The sequence below is a fragment of the Herpailurus yagouaroundi genome, unplaced genomic scaffold, assembly GCF_014898765.1.
Source record: "Herpailurus yagouaroundi ecotype Mexico unplaced genomic scaffold, PumYag 139, whole genome shotgun sequence".
NCBI lineage: Eukaryota > Metazoa > Chordata > Mammalia > Carnivora > Felidae > Herpailurus > Herpailurus yagouaroundi.
The window spans coordinates 3,168,374-3,188,035 of NW_024412394.1; the positions used below are offsets into that span (position 1 = coordinate 3,168,374).

Below are 19,662 nucleotides of genomic sequence, written 5' to 3' on the forward strand. Positions count from 1 at the left end.
ATGCAGATCTTAGGGGCGCCTGTGTGGCTCAGACCATCCGACTCTTGATTTCAGCTCAGGTCATGATCTCAGGGTCGTGGGATGGAGCCCTGTGTCAGGCTCCACCCTGAGCATGGAGCCTGCTTAGATTTCTCTCACTCTCCCTCTGCTTTTCTCCCCTGCTGCGCTCTCTTTCTAAAAAATAAAAATAATAAAAATAAATGCCGATCTTCGATTCAGTGAGTCTGGGGTATGAGATGCTGCTGCTGCTGCTGGTTCACACACCACATTTTCAGTAACAAGGGTTTGCGGTAATTTGCAAACGTGACATTTTCTAATAGAACATTCCAGACAGGCATGCCTGGGTGGCTCAGTCGGTTAAGCGTCCAACTTCAGCTCAGGTCATGATCTCACGGTTGGTGGATTCGAGCTCCTGTTAGGCTCTGTGCTGACAGCTCGGAGCCTGGAGCCTGCTTTGGATTGCATGTCTCCCTCTCCCTCTGCCCCTCCCCCACTTGCACTCTGTCTCTCCGTGCAAGGGAGAGGGGAGAGGGGAGAGTAAATTAAAAATTTTTTGAGAAAAAGAAGAAGAAGAAGATTCCGGGCAGGCTTCAAAATCCTCATTTTGGACAGTTGTTATGTATTCCCCTTTTTCGTATGATCAAAACAGCCTGCGGCCTCTAACTTCCTACAGGTAATATAATTGAATGGCACAGATTTAGAAAGTAGAAACTAGGGCCGACACAGGACTCACCTAACTGTGCTTGACATTTCCATAGGTATTAGTTAAAAAAAGATGTGGTCACAGAAATTTGGTCAACCTTGGGTTAAGCAAAATTAAGCCAAGTTCTTTACTATAGTGTTACAACTTATAATGCTTTCTTTCTCATCTAAGTAACATAAAACCCAAATAGAAATTGCTTGTATAAGCACTTTTTATTTTTCTCCCAATACAAGAAATCAGGGAAGGTCCTAGGTTGGTTAATCCAGTGGCTGACTGATATCATTAAGGACCCGGGTCCCGTCCATCTTCTTGCTCTGCTTCGTGTGGCGCACGGGCCCCATCCTTGCGCTAGCTGTCCTCGCAACTAGAAGATGACAGTGGTAAAAGAATCATCACCTCTTGATGCAGCCAAAAAATGGGCTGTTTCGGGGCGCCTGGGTGGCGCAGTCGGTTAAGCGTCCGACTTCAGCCAGGTCATGATCTCGCGGTCCGTGAGTTCGAGCCCCGCGTCGGGCTCTGGGCTGATGGCTCAGAGCCTGGAGCCTGTTTCCGATTCTGTGTCTCCCTCTCTCTCTGCCCCTCCCCCGTTCATGCTCTCTCTCTCTCTCTCTGTCCCAAAAATAAATAAACGTTAAAAAAAAAATTTAAAAAAAATGGGCTGTTTCTTCTTTCAGTCTTTTTCCTTTGGGGTATTTTTCAGTTCTAGAATTTCCATTATGGTCTTTCTATAGTTTCTGTTTCTCTGCCGAGATGTCTAATTTTTCATTTATTGCCGGTCCTTTCCTTTATTTTATGTTCTTGGACGTGGTTATAATCGCTGCTTTACAATGCTCATCTGCTAATTCTAACATCTTGGTCATCTTGAGGTTGATCTCCATTCATTGAGTTTTCTCTGTCATATGGGCCGCGTTTTCCTGTTTATTCTAACGTCAAGTAACTTTGGATTGTATCCTGAACATTGCAAACGATACGATGTAGACTCCCGATTCCTGTCGTTCTTCTAAAAGGTGTTGCTTTCTGCATGCGTCTGTTTCGGTAGGCCGTTGGCGTCGCTGAACTCCCACTTTGCAAACACCGTCTCCCCTCTGCTGGATGTGAGCGGATGGACGTCTATCTCAGTGTAGACCTTTTTAGCCTTAACTGTGCTGCTTGAAGTCTGTCCTGCACAAGTGGGCTTCAGAGAGTTGTGCAGTCTACATACAGAGTTTGGGACTCCCATTTTGTGGCTCCTTCTTTCTAGGATTTCGCTCCTCACTTGCCAGCCATGTGTTCACCAGAACTCTCTCCTCTCGTTTTTCATGCCAGCACAACTGTGGGCTTGTATTCCAGTTTTATTTTTTTTAATTTTTTTTTATTAAAATTTTTTTTCAACGTTTTTATTTATTTTTGGGACAGAGAGAGACAGAGCATGAACGGGGGAGGGGCAGAGAGAGAGGGAGACACAGAATCGGAAACAGGCTCCAGGCTCCGAGCCATCAGCCCAGAGCCTGACGCGGGGCTCGAACTCACGGACCGCGAGATCGTGACCTGGCTGAAGCCGGACGCTTAACCGACTGCGCCACCCAGGCGCCCCTATATTCCAGTTTGAACCGCCCCACATGCACCTGATGGGCATTCCCTCATGTAAAAATTTAAAAAAAAAAAAAAAAAGAAAGAAAGAAAGAAAGAAAAGAAAACAAACCTATCCAGTGCTATCCCCTTCTTGCCAGTGTTGATTCTTCCTCATTACCTGTGTGCTTTGATCACTCTTCAGTGACTTCATAGTTGCTTTCTTATAATTTTGTCCTGTGGATGGTTTGTGGTCCCATAGGAGCTGCTCAGTCATCGGATGCGTGACTTTTTTTTTTTTTAATTTATGTGTAATTGATATATAACAGTTTCAGGTATACAACATAATAATTAGGATATTTGTATATATTGTAAAACGAGCACCACAATAGGTCTAGTTAGTATCTGTCACCACACGTAGTTACAAACTTTTTTCTTGCTATGAGAACATTCACGATGTATTCTCTTAGCAACTTTCAAATATGCAATACAGTATTAACTATAACCACCATGGTGTATATTACATCCCCAGGACCTATTTATTTTAGAACTGGAAGTTTATACCTTTGAGTCCCCTCACGCATTTTGTCCACTCCACCCCAGCCCTCCATTGCCTCCGGCAACCAGCAAGTGGTTCTCTGTGTCTATGAGCTTCCTTGGGTTTTTTGTTTTTGTTTGTTCAGATTTCATGTGTGAGATCACATGGTATTGTCTTTCTCAGTCTGGCTTCTTTCATTTAGCACACTGCTCTGAAGGTCCATCCATGTTGCAATGGCAAGATTTCATTCCTTTTGTTCCTAACCTGGTGGCACAGATACCTTTTTGAGTCATTGTTTTAATTTTATTTGAACAAATACCCAGAATTGGAATTGTTGGATTGTATTTTTTGTTTTTATTTTTTTGAGGAATCTTCATACTGTTTTCCATAGCTACTGCACTAATTTACATTCCAAAATATGGTACGTCAGAGTTCCCTTTTTCCCACACTCTGGCCAACATTTGTTGTTTCTTGTCTTTTTGATAATAGCCATTCTAAGAGGTGTGAGATGCTATCTCATTGATGTTTTGATTTGTATTTCCCTGACATCTAGTGATATTGACCGCTTCTTTGGAAAATGTCTATTCAGATCCTCTTCCCATTTTTTAAAAAAATTTTTGGGGCACCTGGGTGGCATAGTCGGTTAAGCATCTGACTTCAGCCAGGTCATGATCTCGCGGTCCGTGAGTTCGAGCCCCACGTCGGGCTCTGGGCTGATGGCTCAGAGCCTGGAGCCTGTTTCCGATTCTGTGTCTCCCTCTCTCTCTGCCCCTCCCCCATTCATGCTCTGTCTCTCTCTGTCCCAAAAATAAATAAACGTTGAAAAAAAAAATTAAAAAAAATTTTTTTTAACATTTATTTATTATTGAGAGACAGAGAGAGACAGAGCATGAGCAGGGGCGGGGCAGAGAGGGAGAGACACAGCATCCAAAGCAGGCTCCAGGCTCCGAGCTGTCAGCACAGAGCTTGACGTGGGGCTCGAACTCGTGAACTGCAAGATCATGACTTGAGCCGAAGTCGGACGCCCAACCGACTGAACCATCCAGGCGCCCCTCCTCTTCCCAATTTTTAATCAGATTATTTGTTTTGCTATGGAGTTGTATGAGTTTTTTAAATATACATTTTAGATATTAACCCCTTAGCAGATTTATGATTTGCAAATATTTTTCCCATTCCATAGGTTGTCTTTTCATTTTGTTGATGGTTTCCTTGGCTGTGCGGAAGTTTTTTAGTTTGGAGTAGTCCCAATATTTATTTTTTCCTTTTGTTGCATTTGCTTTTGGTGTCAAATCTAAAAACCCATCACCAAGACCAGTGTCAAGGGTTCAAGTCTTATGTTCATGTCTTTAATCCATTTTGAGTTAATTTTGGGGTATAGTGTAAGATCAGGGTCCAGTTTCATTCTTTTCCATGTGGTTGTCCAGTTTTCCCAGCACCATCTTGAAGGGACTGTCCTTCCCTCATTCTATGTTCTTGGCTCCTTTGTCATAAATTGACTGTATACATTTATTTCTGGGCTCTCTATTCTATTCCTTTGATCTATGTGTCTGTTTTTATGCAAGTGCCGTACTGTTTTGAATACTATAGCTTTGTAATATAGTTTGAATCGGGAGCATGATGCCTCCCGCTTTGTTCTTCTTTCACAAGATTACTTTGGCTATTTGGCATCTTCTCTGGTTCCATATAAATTTTAGGACTCTTTGTTCCATTTCTACGAAAACTGTATTGGATTTCCTGATGAGGATTGTATTGAATCTGTATATTGCTTTTGAGCCACCTAGGCGCCCCAAGATTTTATTTATTTTTAAGAAAAATTTTTTAGTGTTTTTTTTATTTTTTATTTTTGAGAGACAGAGAGAGAGCACAAGCAGAGGAGGGGCAGAGAGAAAGGGAGACACAGAATCCAAAGCAGGCTCTGGGCTCTGAGCTGTCAGCACAGAGCCCAACATGGGGCTCGAACCATGAGATCATGACCTGAGCCAAAGTTGGATGCCTAACCGACTGAACCACCTAGGTGCCCCTAAAGACTTTATTTTTAAGTAATCTCTATACCCAATGTGTGCTCGAACTCACAATACCAAGATCAAGAGTCACATGCCCTACCAACTGAGCTAGCCAGGCGCCCCTTTAGGATTTTCTGTTACAATATCATGTCATCCTGGATGCATAATTTTTATTAGTGTCTCTTTAAAAAACAAAGAGGGCTTTCTTAGAATCCCCCAGCGGATTTCTTCTGTCTCATTGGCCACAATTGCATTCTCCTGCTCTTTCTTAATCCCCCTTGTTCTGGGATTTAGTTGCCCTGAGGGACATGGTTGCCCTGAAGAGGGTAAACAGATTTAGGGTTTGATTAGCTAGGAATAAGTGAAGAATCTCTATTAAGCAGAAAAGCAAAGGAAATTGCCACCCAGGACTTTTCAGAGCCTTTAATATGAAGGTGTGCCCTGTGGATCTCCAAGTTCTTATCCCCAATCTCATCTGCGGTATTTCTTACACTTGTTCATTTGATTAAGAAATCCTTTACCCACAGAGCACATGTCAGAACTGCGTCCTGTAGGGTAGACTCAGCACACTGGGCTCAAGTGGAAGCAACAGTTTTCCTGGGCCACCTTCTGGTTATGACGCTCCGTGTGCTTCACTGCAGTGACAGACTGACCAGCGGGCACTGGGTTTTCTCAGCGTTCTCACCTCAGCAAATGTTTGTGAACCGTGGCGATGGTTCGGACCAAAACCTGAGCTCCGAACCGATTGCAGGAATGAACACCCCTGGTGGCAGAGTGAGTGTTTATCAATTTTTGAAGCAAGATTCCTGGAAGGTGGTATCTTGGAAGAAATTCCAGGGAAGTGAGACTTTCCTTGTAACCACAGCTGAATGGAGGGCCCAGGACTTGGCTCTGATAATTATTTAAACTAAACTAAGCTGAGGAAGGGGTGATTTTCCTGGATTTACCGCTTTGCGGGTTAGCTAACCCCTGCTGTTGGGGAACAGCTCCCTTCAAACCATTGATTGTCCTAAAAAAATGGTTTAAAATATGTTTTAAAAAACCTCCACAGGGGCGCCTGGGTGGCTCAGTCGGTTAGGTGGCCGACTTCGGCTCAGGTCACGATCTCGCGGTCCGTGAGTTCGAGCCCCGGGTCAGGCTCAGAGCCTGGAGCCTGTTTCGGATTCTGTGTCTCCCTCTCTCTCTGCCCCTCCCCCGTTCATGCTCTGTCTCTCTCTGTCTCAAAAATAAATAAATATTAAAAAAAAAGAAAAACCTCCACAAACTATTGAAACGATGATACAAAAATACAAGTCAGGACCATTGTAAAGTAGAAAGATCCCCATCACCTCACCACATAACAGTTTTTGTTGTTACAATCCCTTTCCACACGCCACATTTTTATGTACTGTTTTTCCTTGATTCTAAAATACCATCAATGTTAAGACTTAGCATCCGTTTACTAAAAGCATTTTAGGGAAAAAAAGAAACCACTGCAAGAACCTATTAAGGATGTCCGTTGATTACGAGATTCATTCTGATATCAGAAACTTTAAAATGTAGGGAGCAAAACCCATACCTTAGAATTGAGGAATATAGTAGGAAAAAATTATGGGTCTGTTTTACTTTGCTATGTATCATCAAGTGTTTTATTTTACTTCTCTCTCTCTCTCTCTCTCTCTCGAAGTAATCTCCACACCCAACGTGGGGCTCGAACTCACAACCCTGAGATCCAGAGTCGTCTGCTCTGCTGATGGAGTCAGCCAGGCACCCCCTAAACTTTTCTTTTTTCTCTTTCTTTCTTTCTTTCTTTCTTTCCAGCAGGTATTTGAAATTATTTGATTTTTTGAATTGGAAACATTCTCAGATGGCTCAACATTCAGAAGGTACAGAAGAATTGTCAGTGACTTGTCCCCCACTGCTCACCTCTCTGTCCCCTCCCTACAGGCCCTCAGTGTTCTCAGTCTCTTGTGTGTCATTCAGAAGTATTTTATGCTTATAGTTGAGCGTGAAACCTTATATTCTCTGCCCCTTTTCTGACACAAATGGTAGCTTATTGTACTCCCTCTTCTGAGTGTTGCCTTTTCAGTTAATGAAATATCACCAAGGTGGATCAACATCATGTGCAGCCTATTTTGTTTTCTTTTGTTTTTCTAAGACTACATCATAAGCGTAACTCGATCTTTCTGTATAACTGCAGTAATCGTCCTTTTCAACGACTGTGTGGTTTTGTGGGGTGACTGGACCACATTTAATAATAACTCCCTGTTGTCCAACATGTAGATCATTTCTAGTGTCGCTATGACAGGGGACGCGCTATGACCATTTACTCATTCAACAAGTACTTTGTTGACAGCCATGAATTGTGATCCTCCTATGCACCCAAGTGCTTTCCCCTCAGGGGCTGACAGGCAAGCAGGTGGAAACAAATAACAGCACAGAACCGTTTCTACTCCCCAGGGAGCCTCTGAGCACCAGTCTAGGTTCCCACATGGGGAGCACAGAGAAGGATGATGGACCCACCCGCTGTGCTGGCCAATGTAAATGGACAAGTTGGCTTACAGTTTACTCATCAGGCTTGTGAACGTGGTTAATGTTCACCCACGACAGACATGTGCTGACCCTGTCCCTGCCAGGGCCTCAGCCACGGTGAATTTACAAAGGTGGTAAATAAGGAAAGAAGAACAGAGGTTAACGCTTCATGAGCATTTACTGTATGCCAGGGCAACCCCCTATGGGGGTAAATATAATTATTTTCCCATTTTATAGATAAGAAAACTAAGGCACAGAGATGTGAAGTAACATGTCAGCGGGCAGTGTTGCAGCTGTGATTCGAACCCACAGAGCCCGGGCCCCTCACCAGCTACACTGCTCTGCCCTGAAAGGAGCAGCTGGGTTTAACCCTGGCAGCACTTTTCGCCTTTGTTCTATGACTGCTGACCTGATTCCTTTTCCTTCTTAAATCTCCAGGGTAGGCTCAAGTGCCTTTAATGCTCGTTTGCAGGCTGAGCATTTTCCTACTTTGAGCATGGCTTTTCTTCCTCTCCAGAGAACTGCCTGCCAGGAGCATTGAGCTGGGGGCTCCCCTCTTCCACTGGGGAAAAGGGTGCCTCTTCTCACCCTGCAGCCAAGCAGCACAAGGTGGCCCAGACCTCGGGACTCAGACAGCCCAAGACTGCAGGGAGCTGGGTGGATCCTCCTGGCTCAGACCTGCCCCGACCTTCCATTGTCTTTCCTGTGTCCCCTCCCCCCACATCTCTCAGCGCCCCATCCCCCTCGCCTCTCAGACAACCCCCCTGTCCCCCAGACAGCGGCGGGTCTGAATCTCATCACCCGGCTTGCTCTCTGCTGGGAGCGCTGCCCTTGCGACCCAGCTCCAGAACACATGTAATGAAACTGTCCTGCGGATGCCCAGTCTCCTGCCCCATTTCTAATAATTCAATTTCATCTCCGCTATTGGAATGAGAGGCCCTCTTCACCTCGGAATATTTCAAATGCCAAGACAAATAGCAACTTACAGCAAATGGGACCATCCACAACGATACTGCTTTGTTTACAGGAATGGAAATAACAGTGAAAACAGCACAAAAGATTGGCAATGAAAAATGGGTTTCCTTGCCGCCCTCAAACCCCGGTCCCCCTCCTCCAAAGTAACCACCCTCAGTTTTATTTCTGAAATGTTACATGCGTGCACAGAGAATCTTTTTTTTTTTTTCTTTTCAACATAAATGATAGCATACTGTTTGGATCCTTGGTTTTTTATTTTCATTTTCCCTACTTACTAATATATCTTGGAGAACTTTCCATATGAGCACATCCAGATCTCCCTTATTCTTTTCTGTGGCTGCAGAGAATTACATTATATGACTGTGCCATAATTCATTTAGCTAGCTTTCTTTCCACTGATGGATATTTAGTTACTTCTAGATTTTTGCTATTACAAATGTTGCTGTATTTAACAACCCTGTGCATATATTTTTGGGGACTCTTGTGAGTATGTCTGTAGGATAAATTTCTACAAGTATTTATTTTAAAATAGATGGTGCCAAATTGCCCACCAGACTGTAGTTTTTCGACGGAGACTGAATCGATAGCTTAGGCTTGATGGTTAAATCATTTAAAATAACCAAGATTCTATTTTATATGGGAAAGCATTTTTATGACTTCAAGCCACAAAAACGTAAATCATAAAGGAAAAAGAATGATACATTTTAAACTTCTGTATTGTAGAGACAGCATAAAAAAATTAAGGGGTGCCTGGGTGGCTTAGTCGGTTAAGCCTCCGACTCTTGGTTTTGGCTCAGGTCATGATCTCATGTTGTCGTGAGTTTGAGCCCCGCATCAGGCTCTGTGCTGACAGTGAGGAACCTGCCTGGGATTCTCTCTCTGTCTCTGTCTCTGTCTCTCTCTCTCTCTCTCTGCCCTTCCCCCATTTGCACTGTCTCTGTTTCTCTCAAAATAAATAAACTTAAAAAAAATTTTTTTAAGTTACAAGTCACAAACTGAGAGAGGCTATTTGCGACGCATTTAATATTAGCTAGTATTCGTACCGACATGTATTCCTTACTGACAAAAGACATATACCGCCCCCACCTCCAAAGGAAAAAGGCTAAGAAAAAGCAATTCAAAGAAGAGGAAACTGGATTGACCAAGGGATGGATGAAATGATGCCCAGCCTCACAAAGAACCAGGAAAATGTCAGGTGAACAATGAGATAGCGTTTCACATCACTCAGATTGGCAATTTTTAAAATTCTGGTAATACAAGGGAAGCAGAGCAATTACATCTCTTATAAACTCTCAGTGGGAACGTAAATTGGCCCAACCATTCTAGAGAGCAATAGTCCGATTGAAGAAGTGCCCTCTGCATTAACTCTATTTTCTTATTTTGTATATTCTTGTTGCTCTGGCTTGTGTGGCCAGACTGAGGAGAGACTGTCCACGCCCCCAAACCCCCAGGGCTAGCCAATTCGAGGAAACACCTCTCCTATGCCAACAAGCAATCGCAAGCCCACACTCCGACCCACCTCCTCCGTGGGCTCCTATACTCCAGGAGGCAATATTCCTCTGCCCTAGTCACCCAGGGCCAGGGACCAGACAGCTAAAGACCACTCCTACGGTCCACAGCCCATGACATTATTCAACCTAGCCAACCCGAGCTTTTCCTCCCACCTGCCTTGTGTTTCTGGCAGAAAACACAGGGAAGGCTCTGGGCCCTGCCTTCCCCTTATCCCTCTGCTTCCTGACCAAACCCGTTGCTTCCCCAGGTGGGCCTGCATGTGCCCTGGTCTCTAGAAATGTAAGTGCAGCATCACCCCCCACCCCCGTCCCCCTGCCACCCCAACCACTGGTTCGCTTTCTGTGGTTTCAGTTACCAGGGGTCGACCACGGTCCGGAAGCAGGTGACCGTCCTCCTGACGTATTGCCAGAAAGTCAGTGGTAGCCCGGCGCTGCGTCACAACGCCTGCGTCATTTTCCTCACGGCATCTCCTCATGTAGGCATCTTGTCATCTCACACCAGCCCAGGAAGAAGGGTGAGCGCAGCATAGTAAGATATTTTGAGAGCGAGACCGCATTCACAAAACTTTTATTATGGGATTTTGTTAGAACTGTTTTATTATTGTTGTTGTTAATCTCTTACTTACTGTGCCTAATTTATAAGTTAAACCTTATCATAGGTACGTACATACAGGAAAAACATAATGCATAGAGGGCTCACTACTATTCAGGATTTGGGGGATCCACTGGGGGGGGGGGTCTTGGGGCGCATCGCCACTGTTATGGGGAACCACTGTAATAGAAATCTGCTTTCAATGGCATTGGGCTCTCAGTCCCCTCCATAAATTCAGATACACCCGTACCGAGACCCGAAAAATTCCCACACCTTACAGAGGGAGATGTACACAAGGGTGACCACTTCAGCATTGCTGTTATGGTGAAGTGTTGGAAATGACCAGAATGTCTGTCAGTAGGAGAATGATAAATATGTTGTCCCACGGTCCCATAATGGGTTACCCAAAAGCAGTGAAATGCAAAAGACGAGAACCGTGTGTCACAACCCGAATGAAAATGGCAAATCGTTGGGGCGCCTGGGTGGCGCAGTCGGTTAAGCGTCCGACTTCAGCCAGGTCACGATCTCGCGGTCCGGGAGTTCGAGCCCCGCGTCGGGCTCTGGGCTGATGGCTCGGAGCCTGGAGCCTGTTTCCGATTCTGTGTCTCCCTCTCTCTCTGCCCCTCGCCCGTTCATGCTCTGTCTCTCTCTGTCCCAAAAATAAATAAACGTTGAAAAAAATTTTTTAAAAAGAAAATGGCAAATCGCAGAATAGATCAATGGGTTTGCTTACGTGAAATTTAGAAACATTTATGAAACAACAGTATACATGGTTATAAATCATATTTGTGTGATAGAACTATAAAAACATGGAAGAGATAGGTTCTGTCCAATGTGGGACCTGGTTTCCCATGGGAAGGAGAGTGGGGTGGGGGGATAAAATTAGGAAAGAGGGGAAGGGTTCAAAAGGAGGTTTCAACTCTATCTGCGATATTTCGTTTCTTGAAAACCAAACAAATATTTGACTGAGATGTGGTGAAATGTTAAGATTGTTCAATATGTCTGGTAGGTCCTTGGATACTTGCTTTTCTATTTTTGGTATTTTATGTTGGAGCTATTTCATAATGGGAAGATATGATTTAGGCTGCATGAATTATCTCAAGGTCATATAAAGGACACCGTGACACCATGCCAGCAAGCTCTGTCCCCAACTCCCTTGTGTCACATTTTTCTCCTCTCTCCCTCAGCCTTAATTTTAAAAATTGCTGACTTTTTAGAAAAGGTGTGAACCTTTGCACCACACAGAGAATACACCTATAGTCGATCAAGTATCCAGAAATCCTGCCACATGCATCAAAGTGTTAGATGCATGTTTGATGCGTGTTAGAGCCCTGTTTGATTAATTAGCAAGAGCCCCACTTCATTTTCAGGAGGAACACCGGAGAGAAAAATATTCTACTTCTTCTAACAAAAGTCATTGTCGATAAGCAGTTTCTAAAAGGTATTATAAAAATTTCCTGAAAATTTTTAAATTTTTCAGAATTTTCACAAATCGAGATGATTTCATCTATCATAACAAACTATCTTAAAGTATTTCTTCTTGTTTTTACTAAAAACCCATGGCATATTTTATTTGTTCTTTTCAAGATCAAGTTTACATTTTACTGGAAATATTTAATAGCCCTTGCATTAGCCATGGGGTTTTTCGCAGCAAGTATCAAATCAACAGTGGCTTAAACATTTGAGATACCCAGTTACCTGGCATAATAGAAAGAGTACAAAATGGTTGGGGGATAGGTACAGTCAGTCAACAATCTTCTCACGGACTCAGGCTTTTTCTTTCTTTCTCTTTTGCTATCCTCAGTGTGGTAGCTGGCCTCCAGACTGGCCCTCAACAGTTCCCACCTTGGTATTCATATCCCTCCTACACTTTACCAGGGTTATCAATGTGGCCAATAGAATATGATAGAAAGGATGGCATCGCTTCTGAGATTAGGTTATAAAAAGACTACAATCCCCAACGTGGGTTCACACTGTTCTCTTTCTTTCTCTCTCTCTCTCTCACTTTCTTGCATCTCTCACTCTGGGGAAAGCAAACTGTCATCTTGTGAGCAGCCCACTGAAGAGATCCATGTGGCAAGGCATCAAAGCTTTCTATCAATAGCCAGCAAAGAACTGATGCCTACCAACAACCATGAGAGTGTGTTTGCAACTGGATTCTCCCACCCCAATGACCCTTGAAATGACTGCAACCCTGAGAATCAGTTTAACTACAACCTCATGAGAGACCCTGGGCCAGAACCACTCAAATAAGCCATTTCTGGGTTCCTAATCCTCAGAAGCTATGTACAATCATAAATGTTACTTTAAGAGATTAAGTTTTGAGGTAATTTGTGACACAGCAATAGATAATGAATAAAATCCATGTGTCCACCATGTTTCCCCTGATGGGCACAAGATGGCTGCCATAGCTCCAAACATCACATTCTCACAGGGCAGCATCTCAGACAGGAACAATGGAGGATGGAGCCAAAGGGGCTTTCTCTCTGTACCTTCTTCCTTCACCAAGGAGGAAAATGCTTCCTAGAAGCCACTAGCAGATTTCCCCTTTCTTCACATTGACAAGAACAGGATCTCATGATTGTTTCTAGATGCAAGGGTGGGGGAGGGGGGTGGGCAGCGCACCGGGAAATCAAGTATCAGGGCTTTTAGCTGCTTTATAGGGAAGTGGCCAAAGAACAAGTGGCCCGGGAACGACTGTTGTGGAGCAACAACAGTATCTACCAGCCCTGCCCACAGTTGCAATCTGTCTGGTTGTTTTCACCCGGCACCCTTAGCTTTTTCCTTCACACTCCGCGTTCACTGTAAACTGGAAAGTAAGTCTTAATCAGATTCGGGTTAAACATTATTGGCAAGATTATTCACGGGCGATGCTGTGACCTTCATACTCTCTCGCCTCAAGAAACAACGAAGTTTCTTCACTAAAGAAATATTTTACAACATTTAAGCAGAGGGCGGGGCATCATCAGTGAAAGGCTAACTCAGTCTCCCCGCTGCCTTTCTCCCCGAGAATGTGTGTCCTGGGTGTCTTCACACATTTTCTAGAATGGGAACTGCAGGTTCTTCCATAAATTCATTTGGGGTCATCTTGATGGGATTGTGTGCGGTAAGCAGTCTCCTCTTCCTGCCTGTGATTGCCCCAGGGGCTGATGAGTCACATGGGCCGTGCTAACTTCGTTCAAAACACCTGAGAGGATTATGAGCTGACCTGAAAAATGAGGCGCAGAAATGTTGCAGTGGGATCCTTTCTTGACGTCGTCCACTTGGAGTTCTGGGGGCTTTCAGTATAACATCCGGAACAAGGGGAAACAAGATGAACCTTCCCAGTGGTTTGACTCCGAGGCGCAGGAGAAGATGCGAGAAGCAGTCCGCCGGGGTCAGCACTGGGGGAACACGTTAGCAGCGCCCACGGGGCCTCCTTGTGTGCTATCCTGACTTTCTGGGTTGCCCGTTTGCAGAGAGGCTGTGCTGCACCTGCCAGGGCCTCCATCGTCCCCGGCAGATAAGTGCCCTCAGCGAAGACGACACCCCGACCCAACAGCCAGGCCGGGGCGGTGGGGGCTCCTGAGGCCAGGTCAGGGCAGGGCACCGTCCTTGAAAGGATGGCGGGCCCCAGCTTTCCCGAGGCCTCGCAGCCTGTGCAGAGCAAGGTGGTCTTGCTTCCTGCTTCCTTGGGGATGGCAACGTGATTCTGGAAGGAGACTACTGGCCCGAGGTTGTCTTTCTTCAACGGAACCCTGTGCCAACCTCCAAATGCTTACCCTTCTCTCCTGCCTCAATGGCAGGGGTCTCTGCCCCCTCTCTGGAGCCGGGGGGGGGGGGGGGGCCCCGCCCGCTCCCTCATCGTCTTGTCCTCTCAGACACGTCTTCAAGTGAACTCAGTTTCCCCTGCCCTGTCCCAGTCTCCTCCAGTTAGGCAAAGGCCGCCCTACCCCTCCCAACCCCCAGGCTGAGAACGAGGCATCAGCAGTGACCCCTCTTCACCCAACCAATCACCTGGTCATGAGAGTCTCTGCAGCGTTGGCTTCATTACCTCGTCTTCCTTCCGCTTCGGCGCTGGCCTGGCCACCAACATCTCTAGGAGGATACAGTGTTGTTCTCCTTCCCCACCCTCCAGTCCTGGTCTCATTGCCCTGTCCGAGCCCGCTGCCAGCTCCCGAAGGTCGAGAGTGGATCATGCCTCCCTCTTCAGAGCCCACGTTTCTATTATCTTATCTCCCAGGTCCATCTGCTCCAGAAGCCTCCACCCTTACTACCCCTTAATAATAGCAGAGGTACCACGTGCCAGGCATTTTACAGCCGTATCTTTAACCTTTATAGCCACAGCATAGGTATTATTGTCCCTTTCACAGATGAGCAAAACTGAGGCCAGGAACCTCACACGCAGGTCACGCTCCCTGTAAATAGCAGAACTGGGAGGGGGCGCCTGGGTGGCTCAGTCGGCTGAGTGTCCGACTTCGGCTCAGGTCATGATCTTGGGGTTCGTGAGTTCGAGCCCCGCATCGGGCTCTGTGCTGACAGCTCGGAGCCTGGATCCCGCTTCGGATTCTGTGTCTCCCTCTCTCTTTGCCCCTCCCTTGCTCGTGCTCTGTCTCTCCCTCTCTCTCAAAAATAAATAACCATAAAAAAAATTAAAAAATAAATAAATAGCAGAACTGGGATTCAACTCGTGTCGGTGTGATCCAAAGCCCTTCATCCTGGGTAACTGCCCTCCATCACGCCCATTCCGCCTTCCGCGGGGAGTTTGTACTGTTCCTTGCCATTATACCTTCCCTCTTCCTTCCAGTTTCTTCAAATCCCCCCACCCCAGGGGTCCACCGCATGGCTTCTCTGGTGGGTCCAGCCCACGCTACTCACCCTCGGATCTTAACTTCCCTGGCAGGAATCTCAGCTCTGTGCAGTTTGGTCCTTAATTATATAGACTGCCGTGTGTGCTTCTCTGGCTGTTTCACGTTGGCTTTGCCTTATTCCCAAGAAGCCTGCGAGTGTCTGAGGTCAAGGATGGTGCTTCTACACACTCCCGTCCCCCGGGCCCCCGACACAGAGCTGGGTGCGCGAATACTCAGTGGAGCTGACCTGGTTTCCCAGGAAGGAGGCAGGGTCTTCCATGTTCCGAAAGCTGGTTGGACTCCACCTGGCACGTCCTGCCATCCTGCCCACCAGCGGTAAAGCCTCGCGTCCCTCTGTCTGTACTCACAGATGCACACGTTGTCCCTGTTACAACACACAGTTAATCAAAAGGTCCCTTCCCAGATGGAGGAGACAATTATATATCTGGAACTATCCACCCAAGAGAGAAAACTTCCTCCTAACTGAATCCGGGGTGTTGCCCTCATTGTGGATTCCAGTGTGGATCCGTGGGGCCACTTGTTGGTGGGGGTTCCCTGGGACAGGGGGAAGCACTGAAATCGCATCCTAACAGAGTGTGGAGCTGGGCTGAGCGTCGAGTGGGGGACTTGGTGTCTCAATGCTAATTCTGGTCCTACCACTGTATGGTCTTGGGTTGGGGGGAGGGGAGAGATGTGATTTTGCCACTTTGCAGCTTTGTGGTATCCTAGGCAGAGAAATTTGTGGGCTGAGGAAGGGCCTTCCTCTCCGGGCCACACTACACAGCTCCAGAAGGGGCATGACCGATGCTCCCTGGAGCCAACCTTGATCCCCACGCACCACTTCCTTTGCCCTCTGGGCTCCAAACACCTCTCGGCCCTGACCCCAATGCCCCCCTGTCTGGCCTCCCAAGGCTGTTCATTCTCGGGGTTAAATTTTGCCCTCTCCAACTTATCATCAGAAGAGCACACGGTATGAAGCTCCCATCACTTAGAATGTCTAGATTTCAGGTTGACTTTTTTCCTGTACACTTAGGAGACAGCATGGAAGTCCGGCGCTTGGTGAGAGGGTGCTGAGCGTGAGTGGGTCAGTGTAGGGCTGGAGAGGAAAGGTGGGGAGAGATGGTGAGGTAGTGATGGGTGGGGCCCTGAAGCCTGACTTCTCTTCCTTTACAATTTTGCCCATGGCCAGTCCTAACACGTGAACAAACACACACGGTCTTGCATAAGAGCAAATAAAAACAATTGTGTAACACACCTTGCGTGGCCCGTAGAGCCTGGAGAAGGAGCCTGGGGAGGGGCGATGCTGTCGGGGGGCACAGGTGGAGTGAGTGGGTCCCCCTCAAAGACCATAGCCAACCTGCCGGCCCTGCCCCTGTCGGGGAGGGGACACCATCCTCTTGGAGGGAGGCCAACACATAATTCCTTTGCTGCCGCAGCGTGTCAGAGACACCCTATGATAACCATCAGTGGAGGTTTTGCAACTCAGTGTGTGAAGCCTCCTGGGCTGACAGCTGAGCAGTGCCTGCCTCTTTGGGATGGCCCTGGTGGCAGTTGCCGGTCTGCTAGCTGAACGCAGCACGGGACAAGGGCTGAGGAGTCTATGCCAGAGATGAACCTAGCCACACAATGAGGCCAGAGGCGCGCTCGGAGGTCCAGGACGCCGCTCGCACACCCGGGGTGCCTTCTGCCCCTCGACCTGGGCCCGAGACCTTGTACCAGCCTTTGGGACTGCCTCCCGGAGGAGCCCGACAAGCCCAGGCGGTGGCTGCCTGAGCCGCCCGTGAGTGTCCCAGCCGACCCGGGAGAGACGGCCCCACTCTAGGCTCCGGGCCGGCAGGGAAGCTTGGCCCTGAGTTCCAGTAGGACAGCAGCCAGAGGCAAGCACTGAGGGGCCAAGGAGATGGAAGAACAGGTGTTCAAGGGGGACCCAGACACTCCTCATTCCATCTCCTTCTCCGGCAGTGGATTTCTCTCCTTCTACCAGGCCGGGGCCGTGGATGCCCTTCGAGACTTGGCCCCCCGGATGCTGGAAACGACCCATCGCTTTGCCGGGACGTCGGCGGGGGCAGTGATTGCGGCCCTGGTCATCTGCGGGATTGAAATGGGTAAGGCCTTGGTTCTGGGTTCCCTGGGGGAACTTCTGAGCTCTTTCGGAGAAGGCGGCATTCAAACAGGGACCCGAGTGATATGAGAGCACAGGTCGTTTGAAGATGGGGGAAAGAACGTTCCAGGTGGAGGAGCAGCCAGGGGGCCAGGGAGTAGGGGCAAGGAGGAGGGGGTGGGGGTCAAGGCTGGAGAGGCAGGCAGGGGTCAGAAGGTGCACCCGTGACGCCACGAACTTGGGGCAAACTACTGAATGCTCTGTGCCTCTGTTTCCGCCTCTGTAAGGTGGAAATCCTGTCTTGTACCGAATTCCCAGTGTCGTTAAAGGATTAACTGAGCTAGAGGGACCGGTTTATCATGGAGTCTGGCACATGGGAACTGCTTGCTTGGTAAGCATCAGCGACCGGCTGGGTTTTTTTTAATGTTTTTATTTATTTTTGAAGGAGAGAGAGAGAGAGAGAGAGAGACAGAGCATGAGCGGGGGAGGAGCAGAGAGAGAGGGAGACACAGAATCTGAAACAGGCTCCAGGCTCCGAGCTGGCTCGAACCCACAAACTGCAACATCATGACCTGAGCCGCAGCCAGACGCTCAACAGACTGAGCCACCCAGGCGCCCCTACCCGGCTGGGGTTTTTAAGGAACCTCACTCAGCTGCTGGGCAGAGTGAGTCGGAGGGGGAAGGGCAGCAACAGGGAGACCACCGTTGTGTCTAACGGGGGATGAGCACAGCCGGTGGCTGGGTGATGAGGACAGTATGAATGGGTTCAGGATACACTTTGAAGGTAGAGCCAGTGAGCCTCATAGAAGGCCCAGCGGCATTGTGTGAGGAAAGCAGGCCGGGCGGGACTGCCTTCCCCTCCTGGGCACCTCTGTGCTTGCTGAGAAGTCTGTCTGTCTTCCTTGTAAAGAATAATAGTAACGCCCATCTACTGAGGGCCTCTTATGGGCAAATCACTTTTTCTTTCTAGTATTTCACAAGGAATTAACTCTTTCTCACTGCACAAAACTCGAACAGTGCAAAAGTAAATGGAATTTTTTTTTTTTTTCCTATGGGATTCTTTCACAGGATCCCATAACTCTTTTTTTTTTTTTAATTTTTTTTTTCAACGTTTATTTATTTTTGGGACAGAGAGAGACAGAGCATGAACGGGGGAGGGTCAGAGAGAGAGGGAGACAGAGAATCAGAAACAGGCTCCAGGCTCTGATCCATCAGCCCAGAGCCCGACGCGGGGCTTGAACTCACGGACCGCAAGATCGTGACCTGGCTGAAGTCGGACGCTTAACCGACTGCGCCACCCAGGCGCCCCTGGAATTTTTTTTTTTAAGCCTCCCTCCTGTAGCCAGTGCTAAGGGCTTTGCTTAGATCCTTCCAGATCTTTTTTTTTTTTTTCTCATTTAAAAAATTTTACATCCCAGTATAGTTCACATAGAATGTCACATTAGTTTCAGGTGTACAACAATTCAATAATTCTCTACATTACCCAGGGCTCATCTGGTAAGTGTGTTCTTTAATCCCCCCACCCTCCTCCCCTCTGGTAACCATCAGTTTGTTCTCTGTAGTTAAGAGTCTGTGTTTTGGTTTGTCTCTTTTTCTCCTTGTTTGTCTGTTTTGTTTCTTAAAGTCCACATAGAAGCGAAATCATGGTATTTGTCTGTCTCTGACTGACTTCTTTCACTTAACATTATACCCTCAAAGTCCATCCATGTCGTTACAAATGGCAAGATTTCCTTCTTTGTTATGGCTGAGTAATTATCCATTCATCAATAGGCGAACCCTTGGGCTGCTTCCATAATTTGGCTACTGTAAATCACATAAGCATAGGGGTGCACCTATCCTTTCGAATTAGTGTTTCCGTATTCTTTGGGTAAATTCCCAGCCGTGCTATTGCTGGGTCATAGGGTAGTTCTATTTTTAATTATTTGAGGAAGCTCCACACTGTTTTCCAGAGCGGCTGCACCAGTTTGCATTCCCACCAACAGTGCCTGAGGGTTCCTTTTTCTGCACATCCTCACCAACACTTGTTGTTTCTTATATTTTTGATTTTAGCCACCCTGACAGGTGGAGGTACTATCTCATTGTGGCTTTGATTTGCATTTCCCTGAGGATGAGTGAAGTTGAGCATCTTTTCAGGTGTCTCTCGCCCCTTCTACATCTTTTTTAATGCACAGAGACCTCTTTGAATGTCGCAGTTAATGTTTCAGTCACACAATGGACCCTAGAACAAGCCTTCAAAAAGCGGCTGGGTGAGAGCCCCCACTCCCTCATCTGATAGTCACAGAATTCCTGCCCTTGGAGACATCCTGCTTTCTGGGATTCTGCCCTTTCTGTGCCACTCACCTGCTCTGTTG

General features: G+C 47.1%; 1 protein-coding gene and 1 long non-coding RNA gene across 3 annotated transcripts in view; one reads left to right on the plus strand and one right to left on the minus strand.

Moving 5' to 3' along the window:
- Positions 1–13,461: 13,461 nt before the first annotated feature.
- LOC121029089 (uncharacterized) lies at positions 13,462–15,661 on the minus strand. The gene is made up of 3 exons (XR_005789574.1): positions 15,458–15,661; positions 14,378–14,458; positions 13,462–13,764 (listed from the first exon to the last, which is right to left on the minus strand). It is a non-coding gene; the product is annotated as an uncharacterized LOC121029089 (long non-coding RNA).
- A 991-nt stretch (positions 15,662–16,652) lies between these two features.
- The window catches only part of PNPLA1 (patatin like domain 1, omega-hydroxyceramide transacylase), a 57,574-nt gene continuing 54,564 nt past the window's right edge, over positions 16,653–19,662 (plus strand). Inside the window, exon 1 of one of the 2 annotated variants that reach the window (XM_040473334.1) lies at positions 16,653–17,315. In XM_040473334.1, coding sequence (XP_040329268.1) covers positions 17,111–17,315 — 205 coding nt within the window. In that variant the 5' untranslated portion in view covers positions 16,653–17,110. The remainder of the gene's footprint in view (positions 17,316–19,662) is intronic. The other variant, XM_040473332.1, reaches the window with a different exon arrangement.